Genomic DNA, 20,300 nt, shown 5'->3' on the forward strand with positions numbered 1-20,300 from the left:
TAACTTATAACAACTATTTATATTATGAATATTTAGTCTTTGATACATACGCAGCAAATATTTTCTCCCAGTCTGTCACATCATCTTTGACCTTAATGGGTGGTAGCCACCAAAGATGAAAAAATTGAAGATTTTTACCAACTTCTCCAGTCTAAAATTGATCGAACATGCAATCAGGATGTACTGGTAATTACTGGTGGTTGGAATGTGAAAGTTAGAAACAAAGAAGAAGGATCGGTAGTTGCAAACTACAGCTTTGGTAGAAATGATGCCAGAGATCGCATGATTGAATTTTGCAAGACCGATGGCTTCTTCATTGCAAATATCTTTCTTCACCAACATAAACAGCAACTATACAGTTGGACCTCGCCAGATGGAATATACAGGAATCAAACTGACTACATCTGTGGAAAGAGACCATGGAAAAGCTCAGTATCATCAGTCAGAACAAGGCAGGGGCCAACTGTGGATCAGACCATCAATTACTCAGATGCAAGTTCAAGGTAAAACCGAAGAAAATTAGAATAAGTCCACGAGAGCCAAAGAACACCCTGAATATATCCCACCTGAATTTAGAGAGCATCTCAAGGAGAGATTTGACATGTTGCACACTAATGATGAAAGACCCAGACGAGCTGTGGAATAACATCAAGGACATAATACATGGAGAAAGCAAGAGGTCATTAAAAAGACAGGAGAGGAAGAAAAGACCTAACTGGATGTCAGAAGAAACTCTGAAACTTGCTCTTGAACGTCAAGTAGCTAAAGCAAAAGGAAACAATGATGAAGTAAAAGAGCTGAACAGAAGATCTCAGAGGGTGGCTTGAGGAGAAAAAGTATTATGAAGACATGTGCAAAGACCTGGAGATAGAAAACCAAAAGGGAAACATACTCAGCATTTCTCAAGCTGAAAGAACTGAACAAAAAATTTAAGCCTCAAGTTGCAATACTGAAGGATTCTACGGGGAAAATATTAAACGACACAGGAAACATCAAAAGAAGATTGAAGGAATACACAGAATCACTACACCAAAACTAATTGGTCAATGTTCAACCATTTCAAGATGTAACATATGATCAGGAACCAATGGTACTGAAAGAAAAAGTCCAAGCTGCACTGAGGACATAGGCAAAAAACAAGGCTCAAGGAATTGACAGAATACCAACTGAGATGTTTCAACAAGTGGATGCAGTGCAGGAAGTGCTCACTGGTCTATGCCAAGAAATTTGGAACACAGCTACCTGGCCAACTGACTGGAAAAGATCCATACTTACACATATTCCCAAGAAAGGTGATCCAACTGAATGTGGAAATTATTGAACAATATCATTAATATCACATGCAAGCAAAATTTTGCTGAATATCATTCAAAAGCGGCTGCAGCAGTATATCAACAGGGAACTGCCAGAAATTCAAGCTTGATTTAGAAGAGGACATGGAACCAGGGATATCATCGTTGATGTCAGATGGATCCTGGCTGAAAGTAGAGAATACCAAAAAGATGTTTACCTGTATTTTATTGACTATGCTAACACATTTGATTGTGTGGGTCATAACAGGTTATGAATAACATTGTCAAGAATGGGAATTCCAGAACACTTATTTGTGCTCATGAGGAATCTGTACATGGATCAAGAGGCAGTCGTTCGAACAGAACAAGGGGATGCTGCACGGTTTAAAGTCAGGAAGGGTGTGTGTCAGGGTTGTAACCTTTCACCATACTTATTCAATCTGTGTGCTGAGCAAGTAATCCGAGAAGTTGACCTATATGAAGAAGAATGAGGCATCAGGACTGGAGGAAGACTCGTTAACAACCCGCGTTATAGAGAGGACACAACCTTGCTTGCTGAAAGTGAAGAGGACTTGAAGCACTTACTTATGAACATCAAAGACCACAGCCTTCAGTATGGATTACACCTCAACATTAAGAAAAAAAAAAAATCCTCACAACTGGACCAATAAGCAACATCATGAAAACGGAGAAGGTTGTGAAGGATTTCATTTTACTTCGATCCACAATTAACACCCACGGAAGCAGCAGTCAAGAAATCAAAAGATGCATTGCATTGGGCAAATCGGCTACAAGAGATCTTTTTTTTTTTTTATAATTTTTATTGTGCTTTAAGTGAAAGTTTACAAATCAAGTCAGTCTCTCACACAAAAACCCATATACACCTTGCTACACACTCCCAATTACTCTCCCCCTAATGAGACAGCCTGCTCTCTCCCTCCACTCTCTCTTTTTGTGTCCTTTTCACCAGTTTCTAACCCCCTCCACCCTCTCATCTCCACCAAGCAGGAGATGCCAACATAGTTTCAAGTGTCCACCTGATCCAAACTGCTCGCTCCTCACCAGCATCCCTCTCTAACCCATTGTCCAGTCCAATCCATGTCTGAAGAGTTGGCTTCAGGAATGGTTCCTGTCCTGGGGCAACAGAAGCTCTGGGGGCCATGACCACCGGGGTCCTTCCAGTCTCAGTCAAACCATTAAGTCTGGTCTCATGAGAATTTGGGGCCTGCATCCCACTGCTCTCCTGCTCCCTCAGGGGTTCTCTGTTGTGTTCCCTGTCAGGGCAGTCATAGGTTGTAGCCGGGCACCATCTAGTTCTTCTGGCCTCAGGATGATGTAGTCGCTGGTTCATGTGACCCTTTTTGTCTCTTGGGCTCGTAATCACCTTGTGTCTTTGGTGTTCTTCATTCTCCTTTGATCCAGGTAGGTTGAGACCAATTGATGCATCTTAGATGGCTGCTTGCTAGCGTTTAAGACCCCAGACACCACTCTTCAAAGTGGGATGCAGAATGTTTTCTTAATAGATTTTATTATGCCAATTGACTTAGATGTCCCCTGAAACCATGGTCCCCAGACCCCTGCCCCTGCTATACTGGCCTTTGAAGCATTCAGTTTATTCCAGAAACTTCTTTGCTTTTGGTTTAGTCCAATTGTGCTGACCTCCCCTGTATTGTGTGCTGTCTTTCCCTTCACCTAAAGTAGTTCTTATCTACTATCTAATTAGTGAATACCACTCTTCCACCCTCCCTCCCTCCCCTCTCTCGTAACCACAAAGGAATGTTTTCTTCTCAGTTTAAACTATCTCTCAAGTTCTTATAATAGTGGTTTTATACAATATTTGTCCTTTTGCAACTAATTTCACTCAGCATAATGCCTTCCAGGTTCCTCCATGTTATGAAATGTTTCAAAGATTCCTCACTGTTCTTTATTGATGTGTAATATTCCATTGTGTGAATATACCATAATTTATTTATCCATTCATCCATTGATGGGCACCTTGATTGCTTCCATCTTTTTGCTATTGTAAACAGTGCTGCAATAAACATGGGTGTGCATATATCTGTTTGTGTAAAGGCTTATTTCTCTAGGATATATTCCAAGGAGTGGGATTGCTGAATCATATGGTAGTTCTATTTCTAAATTTTTAAGGAAGCGCCAAATCGATTTCCAAAGTGGTTGTACCATTTGACATTCCCACCAGCAGTGTAGAAATGTTCCAATCTCTCCACAGCCTCTCCAACATTTATTATTTTGTGTTTTTTGGATTAATACCAGCCTTGTTGGAGTGAGATGAAATCTCATTGTAGTTTTGATCTGCATTTCTCTAATGGCTAATGATCATGAACATTTCCTCACATATCTGTTAGCTACCTGAATGTCTTCTTTAGCGAAGTGTCTATTCATATCTTTTGCCCATTTTTAATTCGGTTATTTGGCTTTTTGTAGTTGAGTTTTTGCAGTATCATGTAGATTTTAGAGATCAGGCGCTGATCAGAAATGTCATAGCTAAAAACTTTTTCCCACTCTGTAGGTAGTCTTTTTACTCTTTCGGTGAAGTCTTTGGATGAGCATAAGTGTTTGATTTTTAGGAGCTCCCAGCTATCTAGTTTTTCTTCTACGTCCTTTACAATGTTTTCTATGTTGTTTATGCCATGTATTAGGGCTCCTAACCTTGTCCCTATTTTTTCTTCCATGATTTTTATTGTTTTAGATTTTATATTTAGGTCTTTGACCCATTTTGAGTTAGTTTTTGTGCATGGAGTGAGGTATGGGTTTTGTTTCATTTTTTTGCAGATGGATATCCAGTTATGCCAGCACCATTTGTTAAAAAGACTGCCTTTTCCCCCATTTAACTGTTTTGGGGCCTTTGTCAAAAATCAACTACTCATATGTGAATGGATTTATGTCTGGATTCTCAATTCTGTTCCATTGGTCCATGTATCTGTTTTTGTACCAGTACCAGGCTGTTTTGACTACTGTGGTGGTATAATAGGTTCTAAAATCAGGTAAAGTAAGGCCTCCCACTTTGTTCTTCTTTTCAGTAATGCCTTATTTATCTGGGGCCTCTTTCCCTTCCATATGAAATTGGTGATTTGGTTCTCCATCTCATTAAAGAATTTCCTTGGGATTTGGATCGGAATTGCATTAAATGTATAAATGGCTTTTGGTAGAATAGACATTTTTATAATGTTAAGTCTTCCTATGCATGAACAAGGTATGTTCGTCCACTTATGTAAGTCTCTTTTGGTTTCTTGTAGAAGTGTACTGTAGTTTTTTTGTATAAGTCTTTTTCATCTCTGGTAAGATTTATTCCTAAGTATTTTATCTTCTTGGGGGCTACTGTAAGTGGCATTGATTTGGTGATTTCCTCCTTGATGTTCTTTCTGTTGGTGTAGAGGAATCCAACTGATTTTTGTATGTTTGTCTTGTATCCCGATACTCTGCTGAACTCAATCAGTTTCAGTAGTTTTCTACAGGATTCCTTAGGGTTTTCTGTGTATAAGATCATGTCATCTGCAAACAGAGATACTTTTACTTCTTCCTTGCCAATCTGGATGCCCTTTATTTCTTTATCTAGCCTAAATGCTCTGGCTAGAACTTCCAGCACAATGTTGAATAAGAGTGGTGATAAAGGGCATCCTTGTCTCATTCCTGATCTCAGTGGGAATGTTTTCGGGCTCTCTCCATTTAGGGTGATGTTGGCTGTTGGCTTTGTATAAATGCCCTTTATTATGTTGAGAAATTTTCCTTCTGTTCCTGTTTTGCTGAGAGTTTTTATCATGAATGAGTGTTCAACTTTGTCAAATGCCTTTTCTGCATCAATTGATAAAATCACGTGATTCTTGTCTTTTATTTTTCTGGTGGGTTACATTAATTGTTTTTCTAGTGTTGAACCATCCCTGCATACCTGGGTATGAATCTCACTTGGTCATGGTGAATTATTTTTTGATATGTTGTTGAATTTTATTGGCTAGAATTTTGTTGAGGATTTTTGCATCTACATTCATGAAGGATATAGGTCTATAATTTTCTTTTCTTGTGGTGTCTTTACCTGGTTTTGGTATCAGGGAAGAGATGTCTTTAAAGTGTTAAAAAGCAAAGATGTCACCTTGAGGGCTTAAGCGCACCTGACCCAAGCCATGGTGTTTTCAATTGCCTCATATGCATTTGAAAGCTGGACAATGAATAAGGAAGACTGAAGAAGAATTGACACCTTTGAATTGTGATGTTGGCAAAGAATATCGAATATACCATGGACTACCAAAGGAATGAACAAATCTGTCTTGGAAGATGTACAACCTGAATGCTATTTGGAAGTAAGGATGGTGAGACTGCGTCTTACGTTTTATCAGGAAGGATTGGTCCCTGAAGAAGGACATCATGCTTGGTAAAGAAGAGGGTCAGCGAAAAAGAAGACCCTCAATGAGGTGGACTGACACAGTGGCTGCAACAATGGGCTCAAGCATAGCAACAATTGTGAGAGTGGCACAGGACTGGGCAGTGTTTCATTCTATTGTGCATGGGGTCACTATGAGTCAGAACCAACTGGATGGCACCTAACAACAACAGTCTGTTACATATCTTTCAACTTATGTCCTATCAAAGTTTAGCATACTTTATGCAATAAAATTTGTAAGTCTCTTCCTTTATGGCCTCTTTTTTAAATAACATAAATGCAAATCACATAAAAAATGTGGTATCATTTTTCACCCATTAAGTTGATCAAAATTGAGAAGAGTAAAAGTACATGGTGTTGTTTTAAGTATGGGAAACAGGTAGTCTCATTCCTGGAGAGAGAGTAAATGGTACATTTGATTCCATTTCTAGATATCAATTTTTGGGAATACTTACTTTTGAACTCAAACAAGTAGTACAGTATTGTTTGTAAAGTGACACACTTGTGCTGTTCACTTGGACAGGACTTCCTCAGAAGACAAGTAGCTGAACCCAGAATGTCTTGCTATCTCATTCCTAATTTCTAGGTCCCTCTTTTCACAGAGATGGAGTCATTCTCTAGAATATAGTCCTTGGAGAAAGAGCTGCTAACTTCCTGATGGGGCTTCATCAAATAGAGGCTGACACCCAGCAAGCCTCAGAGCAGCTGCCAACATTTCTGGAATCTATACTACAGCAAGAATTTTCCATCTGTTTTCCCAAATCTGATTAAATATAATGTAATATACTGTAATGTAATATCATATACATTAGATACACATTCAAGAACATCTTGAAAATATTGCTATTTTAATGCATGCATATGCAGTAGATCGGTCAGTTCTTTGTTTTCACTTTTTATATTAATTCAGTCCACAGTTGCCAATCAGTGAGTTGGAACTGATGCCAACAAACTGGAAAGTAGTAGTAATGAGTAAGCAGGATATAGTGTTGCTTCTTAGAGCAAAACAATTGATTCTCATGTTATTTCTACCATGTCTAAGGGCAAGAAACAAAATCTCAGAGGAAGTGTGAAATGCTGTTTGGATTCCTATAATCTTGCCTAGTTTATTTACAATTCCCCCTTTCATCCTTCCTGCCTGTCCAGATGGTTTGCTTCTTTGTTTCCCAAACTGAATTATGTTCACTGCCTTTAAGATGATGAACACTTCACAAGCCCTCCTCTTTAGTTTCTCTCAAACAGAAGTCATAGACTCTTACCTTTGCCGAATTATGCTGGGATTAGCTGTCACAAGGTGACTTTTGGACCCAACATCTTTAGTGTACTCACTTGATAGCGGAGGAAGATTGCATCTACAAAAACAAGAACAAACGTTTTAGAATGATTTCCATGTTCTGTTTTTTTTTTTTAAATCAAGTCAGTAGGAACAGTATTAATTCTAGCTCAGTTCACAAATAACTGCTTTTACCACCCTCCCTTTCAATAGACATTTGATGACTAATTAACCATCAGTATCTGAAGATGCTGTCATAAAACTAACCCTACTTTAGAAGAAAGAAAATGTTAGCTAGAGAGGTTAATGATCTATGAAAGGAAAGAGACAGTAACTAGAGTGTATTTATTCCATTCAGAGTACCTTAGAGGTAGCAGGACAGGGAGTATTAGAATTGAAGCTACAGCTCAGAAGGGTCTGGTACACTAGAGGACACAGGTGTTCTCTGCATGCCCATAAATCTCAAGACACAGAAAGAAATTTTATTTGTTCATGTTTTTCTTTCTTTTCCCAAAATCTAAATTATAATAATATATTCCTACGCTACCACCTAAATCAAGGCAAGTTTCACTTTTGTGTGTATGCCCAGTGTATCGGTTGATTACTGGTGAAGGCATATGATTTGTGATCTAAAGTGTAATGATTTTCCACCACCCCAGTTCAACTAAGGGAAAGAGTACAGCTGATATTTTCCTGGTGATGGAAACAGCCCCCACCCCGTACCCCCTGTACCAATTGCTTTGCCTAGCCATAATGTCTTATGAACATTCACTACAAAAAATATGGCCATCATAAACTCAAGTTCCGTGCCTTTCTGGTTGTGTGACATTAGGCCTCAGCTTCTCCTTTACATAAAATGAGGATAATAACTTTCCCTCTCTTACAGGATGGCTGTAAGTATTAAAAATGACTATCCAAGGCAAAACAAGCAGTCTCTATTCACCTGGAACAATAGAGAAAGAAAGTCAGAAATAGGAGGATATAGAATGTGTGGCTAATTATGTCCATGACAACTGTCTCTTTTGCCATGAAACCCGAAGAACCAGATGGTGTCCAGCTAGTACTATTAGACATTTTGATCAAAGATTCCATAGAAGAATCCTGGTTAAAAGGGGAAAATGAAGAACAGAATTTCAAATTCTCATGGACTACAAAATTACTGGAGTCATAGAGGCTGGATGAACCCCTGAAACTACTGCCCTGAGATAATCTCTAAACCTTAAACCAAGAACATCCCCTAAAGTCTTCTTAAAGCTGAACAATAGTTTAGCTTAAGTAAAAAAGCATTATGCTCTTTTAAGAACTATATGGGATCAAATTGACAACAGCACCTTGAAAGTTTAGATAAGAGTTTATGTTTATGAGTTTATGTTAATGAAGGAGGAACAACTCAGTAAAGAAGAGTGAGAATGTTGGCACAACTTTAAGAATGAAATTAATGTCACTAAATTGTACAAGTAGAAACTGTTGAATTGTTGTATGTTTTGCTGTGTATATTCTCAACAAGAACAAAATTAAGAAATTTTAGAAAAAAAAAATAAGCAATGTATGAAAAGTTCCTACCACAATGCCTATTGTTGTTGTTAGGTGCCATAGTGTCACTTTCAACTCATAGCGACCTTATGTACAAGAGAACGAAACACTGCTTGGTCCTGCACCATCCTCATGATCTTTGTTATGCTTGAGCCCATTGTTACAGTCACTGTGTCAATCCATCTCATTGAGGGTCTTCCTCTTTTCCGTTGACCCTCTAATTTACCAAGCATAAATGTCCTTTTCCAGGGACTGGTTCCTCCTGATTACATGTCCAAAGTAGGTGAGACAAGTCTCGCCATCCTCGCTTCTAAGGAGTATTGTGGCTGTACCTCTTTCAAGACAGATTTGTTCGTTCTTTTGGTAGTTCCTGGTATATTCAATATTCTTTACCAACATCATAATTCAAATGTGTAATTCTTCTTCAGCCTTCCTTATTCATTGCCCAGCTTTCACATGCATATGAGGTGATTAAAAACACCATGGCTTGGGTCAGGCGAACCTTAGTCGTTAAAGTGACATCTTTGCTTTTTAACACTTTAAAGAGTTCTTTTGCAGCAGATTTGCCCAATGCAATGCACCTTTTGATTTCTTGACTGCTGTTTGCATGCATGCTGATTGTGGATTCAAATAAAATGAAATCTTTGACAACTTCAGTGTTTTCTCCGTTTATCGTGATGTTGCTTTTTCATCCAGTTGTGAGGATTTTTGTTTTCTTTAAATTGAGGTGTAATCCACACTGAAGGCTGTGGTCTTTGATCTTCATCAGTAAGTGCTTCAAGTCCTCTTCACTTTCAGCAACAAGGTTGCATCATCTGCATAATGGAGGGTTAATGAGTCTTCCTCCAATCCTGATTCCCCGTTCTTCTTCTTACAGTCCAACTTCTTGGATTAGTTGCTCAGTATACAGATTGAAGAAGTATAGTGAAAGGATACAACACCGATACACACCTTTCCTGACTTTAAACCACGTAGTATCTCCTCGTTCTGTTGAACGACTGCTTCTTGATCTATGTTCAGATTCCTCATGAGCACAATGAAGTGTTTTAGAATTCCCATTCTTTACAATATTATCCATAATTTGTTATGATCCACACAGTCAAATGCCTTTGCATAGTCAAAAAAAAAAAAAAAAACACACAGGTAAATATCTTTCTAGTATTATCTGTTTTCAGCTAGGATCCACCTGACACCAGCAATCATATCCCTGGTTCCACATTCTATTCTGAATCTGGCTTGGAATTTTGGCAGTTCCCTGTCAATGTACTACTGCAATCACTTTTGAATGATCCTCAGCGAAATTTTACTTGCCTGTGATATTAATGATATTGTTCGATAGTTTCCACACTCGGTTGGATCACTTTTCTTGGGAATAGGCATAAATATGGATCTCTTCCAGTCGATTGGTCAAGTAGCTATCTTCCAAATTTCTTGGCACAGACATGTGAGCACTTCCAGCACTGCATCCATTTGTTGAAACATCTGAATTGGTATTCCATCACTGGGCTTGGGCAATTCCAAGAGCCTTGTTTTTCACCAATGTCTTCAGTGTAACTTGAACTTCCTTCAGTACCATTGTTTCTTGATCATATGCTACCTCCTGAAATGGTTGAACACCAATCAATTGTTTTTGGTACAGTGACTCTGGGTATTCTTTCCATTTGTTTTGATGATTCCTGCATCTTTCAGCATTTTGCCCATAGAATCCTTCTCTATTGCAACTAGAGGCTTTAATTTTTTCTTTAGTTCTTTCAGTATGAGAAATACCGAGCATGTTCTTCCCTTTTGGTTTTCTAACTCCAGGCTTTTGCACATTTCATAGAGTCATCCTTTGAAACCTTCTGTTCAGCTCTTTTACTTCATCATTTCTTCAGTTTGCTTTAACTATTCGACATTCAAGAGCAAGTTTCAGTCTCTTCTGACATTTATTTTGTTTTTTTTTTTTTTTTCTTTCTTGTCTATTTAATTATCTCTTGCTTTCTTCATCTATGATGTCCTTGATGTCATTCCACAACTCGTCTGGTCTTTGGTCATTAGTTTTCAGTGTGTCACATCTATCCTTGAGATGGTCTCTAAATTCAGGTGGGATATACTCAAGGTTGTGCAATGCCTAGCAAATAGTAAAAGCCTGAAGAATCACATTCAAAAATCATATAACTAAGTATATACTTATGATTTATAAGAACTACAAATGAATCTGTAATTCCTGTTTTTTATTTCCATTAGGCTTTTTTTTTTTCACTGTGTCTTAATGTCTCCTCTCCACCTGTATCTCTAACTTGACTTCTACCACATCTGGGATCACTGACTTGTTTTTACTTCAGCAAGCCAATGCATTGTTTATTTAGTTAAAGATATCTTACAGGTATTGAGGTCTCTGCTAGTTCCTCAACTACTAAATTTCCCCTACAAATTATTCCCCGTACCCCACTGCCATCGAGTCAATTCCGACTCACAGCAACCCTATAGGACAGAGTAGAACTGCCCCACAGAGTTTCCAAGGAGCTCCTGGTGGATTCAGACTGCTGACATTTTTGGTTAGCAGCCCTAGCTGTTAATCACTACACCACCAGGGTTTCCAAAGTATCCCCAGGGGTTGAATTGTCCATGCACCCGAACAGCTAACTAACTCAAGTTCCCTGATTTTTTCACATATTTACCCTGTGGCTCCTACCGCATCAGGGCATCTGACATAGGAACTCACCGCAGTTATTTTAGAATCTTCCTTTCATTTGTTTTTTTAGTACTAAGACACCAGAAACCCACCAGCCGCTCCACAGAAGAAAGTTGTGACAGTCTATTTCGGTAAAGATTTATAGCCTTGGAAACCCTACGAGCAGTTCTACTCTGTCCTATAGGGCCACTATGAGTCAGAATCGACTTGATGACAGTGGGTGTGGTTTTTTGATTTTATAAGACACCAGTTCTCCTGGCAGCTAAAATTAGTCAGCTAGTCAGTGACTTTTGCTAAATGCCAATCAAGAACACAACATAGTTGACATTGTGGGAAGTTCAGGGAAAGCCCAAGTCGAAGAGCCTGCTCTTCAAGTTTCTACAGTCTAGCAGTCACATCATGTCCCATAGGGGATCCTGGTGAGACAGGGTGCTTATGCATTAACCAGGGCCATCCAACAGGGGCGCTGATTGTGGTCTTGTGACCGAAGTGATCTTTGCAAAGATGAAAAAGTTTCCCGGGATAAAACACATGCTAGAATTTGGACATCTGCTTATTAAAGAAGCTTTTATCTTGATGGCCCTTGGTAACATTTGATAATCAGCCACGTTATGTTAAAACTGGAAATGCCGAATATTGCTAGGTAGTGCTGTCAACCTGTTTTTCCATTATTAAATGAAACAAGTCAGTTTTCATGAGTAAACACCTTGTTTTTCTGTGTGTTCCTTGTGGGCAGATCAGTATCTCATATGTCTGTCTCTCTTCATAACTCCTACAACAGAGCAAAAGCTCAAGAAAAATTTGCAAGCACTGATTGCCATATACTACAACAGAAATGCTTAAAACAACAGGGATAATACTTTACAAATGCATTTCTGGAAACTGACAACATAAAAAAAAAAGTAAATACCTGCCTTAAGTTCTTCTAGGTAAACTTTCTCTTCAAGACCAAATACCTGTGACACTTCCCTGTAGGTCTTTTCTCAGAAAAAGCACACTATAATTTTAGCTCCTCAACTCCTAAACTGATAATTACATGGATTCATGTAAAAGGCACATGTAATGCAGTCGAATTGTTTCTGATAATGTATAATTGTGTAAAATTGTTTGAAACTTTGCGTTATAGCTTGTTGGCACAATTAACAGACATTAATGGTTAAAGCGTCTTAGTAGCTGTGCTCATGATCTTAAAGGAAATGGAAAAACAGAATTTACAAGAAGGGAATATCCTTTGAATTGGGCAGTGAGGTGGGTGTGAAATGGGATTGGTGGAAAGGAATCTAGAAACAGAAAAATCATACATTTAAAATTTTACTTCTATTTGAATATGTAAAGCATGCCCACGAGAATAATTCAAATGGTACCAAAATGACGTTGCCCATACCGTGTCCCTGAGGACCCAGTTCCTCTCCAAGGTGCAACCACTGTTACTTCTTTCATGAGGACTTTTCAGATACATTCTGTTCAACAACATAGCTTTTTAAAGTGTTGCTTTTGGTTAGGGTGCAAACATGAACTTTGAAAAATGTGAAATTGATTTTAAGCATTAAAAAATGTAAGCGTTTAAAAAAGTCTAAACAAAGAAAGTGATGGCATGGTTATAACCTCGTCCTAGATATTTTGGAGTCTAACCTGGCATATCATTGTGTACAGGAAAGGCTCTTTGGGAGTCTCCGCTCTCACTATATCTGGCCATGCACCCTAGGCTCAGGCATACCACCTACTTTCTAATCACAATTACTCACCAAATGTTTAATTTTGAAGATACAAATACTACCTCAGTTTTCTAGAGGTGGCCACAAAATGTGAATAAGCAACCATTTATAAATAAATCCATAAATGTTCAAATAATAACAGTAGTATAAACAACTACTGCTTCCATATTGCAAACCATAAGTAAGGATTTTTTTTAAAAACTCAAATGTGTTATGAAATGGTGCTATTCTTGAAATTAAGTCAAAGGCACACGCATGCATAGCCCTAATTACGATGGTATCTTCTTTGAATTCTTCTCAATCCTCACCTCCGCCATCAGTCTATAAGCATTAAGTTTAATATTGTGCTGGACGCTCTATTCACAGGTACTCATTAATTCCAAACTTGAATATTATCTCAACACCAGATTGTATACAATGCAAACTTAAAACCACACCCATTGCCGTCGAGTCAATTCCAACTCATAGCGACCATATAGGACAGAGCAGAACTGCGCCATAGAGTTTCCAAGGAGCGCCTGGTGGATTCGAACTGCCTTTTGGTTAGCAGCCATAGCACTTAACCACTACACCAAAGGGTTTCCAATGCAAACTTAGTCTTGTTTATTTGCAATAAATATTGTCCCCCTGGATAACCTCCTCAGATGCTTAAGCCTAGTCTTCTACACGTTAGGTTTAAAAATACTTATTTTCCTAAATGTAGAGGAGTCCTGGGGGCACGGTGGTTAAGCACTTGGCTGCTAACCAAAAGGCTGTCTGTTTGAACCCACCAGCCGCTTTGTGGGAGAAAGATGTGGCAGTCTGCTTCTGTAAAGATTTATAGCCTTGGAAATCCTATGGGGCAGTTCCACTCTGTCCTATAGGGTCACTGAGTCTGAATCAACTCGATAGCAGTTGGTTTGTTTTTTTCATTTTCGTAAATGTAGTGACATACATACATGTTGTTGGTAGGTGCTGTTGAGTCAGTTCCGATTCATGGCAAACCTACGTGTTGCAAAACAGAATTGCTCCATAGGGTTTCCAAGGCTGTGACCTTTTTGGAGCAGATCCTGCACCTGTCTTTTCAGGCAACTCTGGGTGGGTTTGAACCATCAGCCTTTTGGTTAGTAGTTGAGCACAAAACTGTTTGTACCACCCAGGGACTTCACACACACACACACACATTCAGAAATAATATAACAATACATTCCTTGTACTGCCTCCTACACTTTATTAAAATCACTTGATAGTTAAATCCCTTAACTTCTCTGAATCTGTAAGTACAGTATTATTCTTCCTTTCTTTCTTACACAGTTTTTAGGAAGAAAAATTAAACTTATGTACAAAAGTAATTTAAACTAAAACACACTAAATGTGTTACAATTATGTAGTGCTCACAGAAAGGCTTGCAGAATTGTCTCCTCCAACCTCCTCATATAGATTAGAAAGCCCTGGCAATCTGCTTCCAAAAGGTCACAGCCTTGAAAACCTTAAGAGGCACAGTTCTACTCTGTAACACTTGGGGTCACCGTGAGTCAGTATCAACTTGATGGCAACTGGCTTTTTGGTTTCTGGTATGGCTTATATGCATCTCCAGCCCTATCTCATACCACCCTCTTCATTGCTCATGACATGTAACAACACTCAGTTTCTTTCCTACATTACAGTGTTGGAAATGGTTGGTCCTCTGCCTGAACTGAAAAGGAGAGAAGGCATAGCCCAGGCATCACTATTCCTCAGAAGTTTCTCCAAATCTCCATCATCTATTTCTGAGTTATCCTTATCATAGCACTAGCATACCTCTAGTTCATAAGTCTACGATGGAATTGGTCAACATTCCATTTCTAGACCCTGCTTAAGGCCTGATACATGGCAAGTACTCAATAAATGGATGCTGTATTGACTTGAATTCAAAAAACTATGTTTTGATTTTCTGTCTTTTCCTATTGTTTGTATATATAACAACAACAAAAAATCAACGGAGAAGAAAACACAGTCCTAAAAAAATCTATGTTAATTCACCTCTGTGAAGAAAAGGTAGGTAAAGAAGATTCTCCACTCAGCCGCAGACTTCATCCAGTGAGAGAGAATGTCTTTCAGGGATCCCAACTCTCAACCTCTGAGAGGTAACCTGGCTCTCCGAAAAATCCATGGCCTCCTGGGAAACCCTTTCAAGTACAGTCTTTACTGTCCCCTACCCAGGAATGGATTAACTATAAGCAAGGTACGCATGGGCTTACTGTGTTTACTTACTAATCTGTAGTGCACGATCTCACATGGATTTCACTTCTGTGGTGAAATTGTGCACTACAGATGAGTAGGTAAACACAAGTAAGCCTGTGCGTACCTTGCTTATTGTGTAATCCGTCCATGCCTCCCCCCACCATTATCTCAGAGATGGTTTAGTGTTCTCTTAGCTAGCTTTGCCACTTCTAGACAATTATTTGTTTGTCCTTAAAAGTGAATACAAAACACAGCCCCCTCCCCCTTTGGTCTGTTTTATGCCCTCTGGGTGCTGTCATCCTGGGGCTTCCTGGCCACTGAGCCTTTTGGCACCTGGTTCATAACCATCCCCATTTCAGAGGACCCCCACAGCCTAGCCTCAAAGTTCCTTCACTTTCTCAGTAACAGATGTCTTTATTTTTTTTTAGCACATCTGATCACCACCCCAGGTAGGCTCAAGCTCTGAAATCGTATGCTCCAGTGGACTATTTTGTGACTTTAGCTTATTATTCCACCTCACCCTCATCTTTACCACACCCCCCCTCCCCAGGCTCTAAATGACCCATCATTTGGTCCCTTCTTTTCTCCATCATACCTCTTGGATTCCGAGGTATGTCACTTCACATATTCTCTTTCCAGAACCTTCTGTGTTGCCATTCCCTATTCTTCTTCCCTCTCACCCAGCTAATCCCAAACTGTATCAATCTAATCATTCGCTGTCTTTTCTTCTACCTGACTGCTAAGCACATCTGTTCCAAATTGCCCATCAGGGCAGGCTGGTGCCACTACAATTTGATGATCTCTAACCCACGCTGGCAGTCCCTGAGTACTGCAAACGGTTCACACACTCAGCCAACAACTGAAAGGCTGGAGGTTCAAGTCCACCCAGAGGCTCATTGGAAGAAAGCCCGGGTGGCCTACTTCCAAAATACCAGCCCTTGGAAACCCTAGGGAGCATAGTTCTACTCTGAGACACATGGGGTTGCCATGAGTTAGAGTTGACGCACCAGCAACTGGTTACCTTGGGCTGGAAATGTCTCAGCGATTCCCTTCCATGCCCCTGCAGGGGTCTTTCCTGTCTGTCACTGAACTGATGTATGCGGTATCAGTCTGCTCAGTCCCCCTATCAAGCTTTGCTGGGAATTTACTCTCCCTTGCAATTCTCCCACTCTTGCAAAGATCACGTCCCTCTTCAAATTATCTTTGCTATGTTCAAATATTTTTGTAAAATATTAAGAAAAGGATGGAGAATGAAATGAATAAATTAAAATTTTATTCACAGGAGTTAGCTTTAATTAAAGAACAATTTAAAGTGTTTTAATTATTCGACTGTATAATCGAAAATAAAATCCAAGTTCTTCCACTTTTCCCTGCTGTCTTTACCCACAGCTGACTGAGTTTCTAACTCTGTCTGAGGAAAACTACCACTGAACCTTTCTTGCCTTTGCACTTTCCTGGGACATGATCTCTGGCTCCCCTTACCCCCCTCCTAAGCTCACTTGTATATGGGCTTGAAGGGAAGCTAAAGAACATGGCACAGCTGATTAATCACAAGTGACTGGTTTTGAAAGGCCCCAGGGCTTAGGGGAGGGGTGGAGAAATGGAGAGAACGCAGAGGCCGCGCTGTGGGTGCTCTCTCTTACCGCATGACAAAATTTGCTTCATCTATTTGACGGCCACAGCCACTCTTCTTCAGAATCCCACCATTTCCCACCACCGCACATTTCTTCAATGGCAGCTGGAATGGGGTTGCCTAGCAACAGAAAACAAGGCGGGTTTTCACTGAAGAGAACACACAACCACTCACAAAATCATTGTTTACAACAGACCCTTTGGAGCAACTTGATTGAAGACTAGGCAGAGTGAAAAGAGAGTATGTGGAAAGAAAGATGCCAAGAAGTTTATAAGGAAAAAAACCACTGTTCCTTTGGAAAAAAAAAAAAAATCACTCTCTGAAATATACTTAAATATAACGATATTTTTTCTGTTCCAAATTGGCCATGCACATAGTAGATGGTGTCTGTTTGCTACAAAAAATAGAAAAATCCAAGCCAAACATAGGATTATTTTTAAAGGCATTAAACTGAGAACAAACTCAAATAAATTCTATCCCCCATTTGAATGTAACTCATTCATTCATACAATCAGCCATTCACACAACAGATGATTCTGAGCGCTTGCTACGCTAAGTGTTGAGGATACAAAGATACAGAGGTCTCAGGTCTCAGGATTCACAATTTGGGATGTGTGCAGAGAGAGGGGTGAGAGAATGTGAACATACATACTTATATAACGAACTCTAATTTTTTTTTTTTTTAATATAACGCTGAAGTTGCTAGAGAAGAGGTATGTCCCAAATGCTATGAGGAATCCCATGGTGGAGGGAAGAGGCATGTCTGCCAAGTAGACTCAGGGAATTTTCCCACTTGAGATGATTCTTAACGGCTGAGTTGGATTTTGCCAGGCAGAGAAAGCAGCATTAACAAAGGCTCAGAAGGGAGACAGCAAACACTGTGTTCATGAGCAAATGAACTCTCTAGGTGGGTCTGTTTAGAACTTAGGAGACACTAAGAGGCAAGTGACTTGTGCCAAGCCAGACAGCATGACTTTCTTTCTCCAAACACTGAACAGGATGGCAAAAAAAAAAAAAATGTTCAGTGTACCTGAGCGTTCCCTGAGATGCTATTTATAGCAACAGGGTATGTGAAAACCCAGCAATGGCCTCTGCAAGTGAAATGCATCATTCAGCCTCTTCTAGCTGGGTCAGCAAGAACCTCCAGGTACAGAATTTTCTGCATGCTGAAACAATGCACAGTGGCTGGAATTTCTAGGGGGAAAGACCTTCCATATATGACCTTATATATATTACATATACATAACTGGTAAAGAAAAATATTATACCCATCTTAAGTAGGCTAGCCTGGATGACACTCGATCAAATAATATGGGTTATAAGAAAAGAATAAGCAGAATTGATACATAAATATATAGTATAAAGGACCCCCCCAGGTGTGAAATAATTAAACCGGGAAAAAAAATTTTTCCAGAAGCCTCTGTCTTCAACGGTAGCCAGGTAGACACTTGACGCAGCACAAGGATAGTATTTCACTTCCTTGATGTCCAGTATGTAACAGGGACAGCTAGGGTTTGAAAATATTGTTAAGAGAGACACAGCATTTAAAGTGTGATATCTAAACATTTGCCAGCAGAAATTTGACAGCTCTCTGCACTAACACAACAGGGACCAGGGGTGTGAAGAGGAGGGTTAGGCATGGAGCAGCATTGGCACACCCAGAACGAAATAAGGTATCTATCTCAATCACTCCTGACAGAAGGGTATGGAATTAACACTAGAAATAGACTGGTTAGATCTATACTTTGTCAGCTGTAGGTTTAAGTATGTATGCTCAATTAGCTGTTCATTCATTCCACAAGTATTTACTAAATGCCTACTATGTGCCAGGCACTGTCCTGGGTGATGGGACACAAGTGAAAACCCCGTTCCCACAGTGCTTACATTCTAGTGGTGGAAACAGGTAATAAACAAAGGTAAATGAGTAAAATGTACAGCGTGTCAGAAGGTAACATAAAGCATCATCATGAGAGGATCAGAAAATGCTGTGGGAGAGGAACTGCAATTTTTAACAGGGTGGTCAGGGCTCAAAGGAGATACTCAAATCCTGAAGGTGATGAGGGAATGGGCCATACAGATACCTGTGGCAACTGCCAGGGCAAAGGCCTTGAGGAGGGAACATGCTTGAGATGTCCAAGAAAGAGGAAGGAGCCCATGTGTCTGGAGACAAGTGAGCAAGGAAGAGGAGAGGAGATTAGGGAGTTAACTGGTGGGGAAGCTGGGGGACAAAATCTGTAGGGCCTTGTGGGTATTGTAAAAATTTTGGTTTTTACTCTAAGAAGCAACACCATGCAGGATTAAGCAGAGGAGTAGCATTAAGACATATTTTGGAAGAATCACTCATTTGGCTATAGGATGTCAAGGGCAGAAAAAGAGGGGCCAGTTAAGAGTCCTCTATAAGAATCCTGGCTGGGGATGCTAGTGGCTTAGACTAGGGTGATAACAGTGGTGATATAAAAGGTAGGCCCGTTCTGGAGATATTTTGGAGGGAACACTGACTGGATTTGCTGATGCAATGGAAGTAGGGTAAGAGAAAAAGAGGGGAATCAAGGACGACATCAAAGATTTTGGCCTTAACAACTGGAGAGATGAGCTTGCCATTAAGTTCACTGGAAGATTAAAGGAGGCGCAGGTTTGGGGGGAAATATAAATATCAATTTTAGATATATCAAGTGTTAAGATGGCATTAGAGATCTAAGTAGCAATGTCATGTAGGCAACTGATTATATGAGGCTGTAGTCAGGGAACTGGTCTGGCCTGAAGATGAAAGTTGGAGTGAGCAGCATGCGGCAGGTTATTTAAGTCATGAGTATAGACAGTGAATGTGTATCGATAGAAGAGACAGGAAGTCCAAGGACTGAATCTTGGGGCACTCCAACAAGAATCAGGGGACTGAGGACAATTCAGTAAACAAGACTAAGAAAAGCGGCCAATGAAATGGAAGAAAAAAACAGCAAAGTGTGGTGTCCTGGGAGCCAAGTAAAAAAATGTGTCTCAAGAAGAAAGATGAAACGGCAAATGTTCTGAGATACACACACACAAACACACACACACAAATATATTTCATTCTGTTGTACATAGGGTCACTATGAGTCAGAACCAACTCGACAGCACTTAACAACTATATATACATATGTATACATATATATATACACACATCCAAAACAAAAAAAAGTTTTGGAATACACATATATATATATACATATATACATACCATAATTAAAAAAAAAAAAAAAGGGAAAAAACTGCATCAAATGCTGCTGATAGATTAAGTCAAGTAACAGCTGAAATTTGCCACGGAAGTTAGCAAGATGGAGGCCACTGGTGACCTTGACAAAGACAGATTTGGTTCAGTAATGAGAACAGAAGACTGATCTGAATTTGGTGAATTCTACATGTATATTTTCATATTTACTGGGTTTACTTGTATATAGTTTATGTGCAAAGTATGGATTCACTCATCTTCCACTAATATTTCGTTGTCTTCATAAAAGCCAATGGAAAACACCCCTGAAGTTTTGTTAAAGAGAGGTTCTTGAACCGGATGGACTGGTAATTCCAAGTTTCCAGGCAAAAATCTGG

The 20,300-nt window shown here is 39.5% G+C and overlaps 1 protein-coding gene across 1 annotated transcript in view; it reads right to left on the reverse strand.

The window, feature by feature from the left end:
- Positions 1-20,300, reverse strand: part of ST8SIA1 (ST8 alpha-N-acetyl-neuraminide alpha-2,8-sialyltransferase 1) — a 167,701-nt gene that overhangs the window by 44,120 nt on the left and 103,281 nt on the right. Inside the window, exons 3-4 of the mRNA XM_049882619.1 lie at positions 16,729-16,838; positions 6,948-7,040 (exon numbers count right to left, since the gene is read on the reverse strand). Coding sequence (XP_049738576.1) covers positions 6,948-7,040; positions 16,729-16,838 — 203 coding nt within the window. The remainder of the gene's footprint in view (positions 1-6,947; positions 7,041-16,728; positions 16,839-20,300) is intronic.

Source organism: Elephas maximus, chromosome 4, assembly GCF_024166365.1.
Source record: "Elephas maximus indicus isolate mEleMax1 chromosome 4, mEleMax1 primary haplotype, whole genome shotgun sequence".
In the NCBI taxonomy this organism is placed as follows: Eukaryota; Metazoa; Chordata; class Mammalia; order Proboscidea; family Elephantidae; genus Elephas; species Elephas maximus.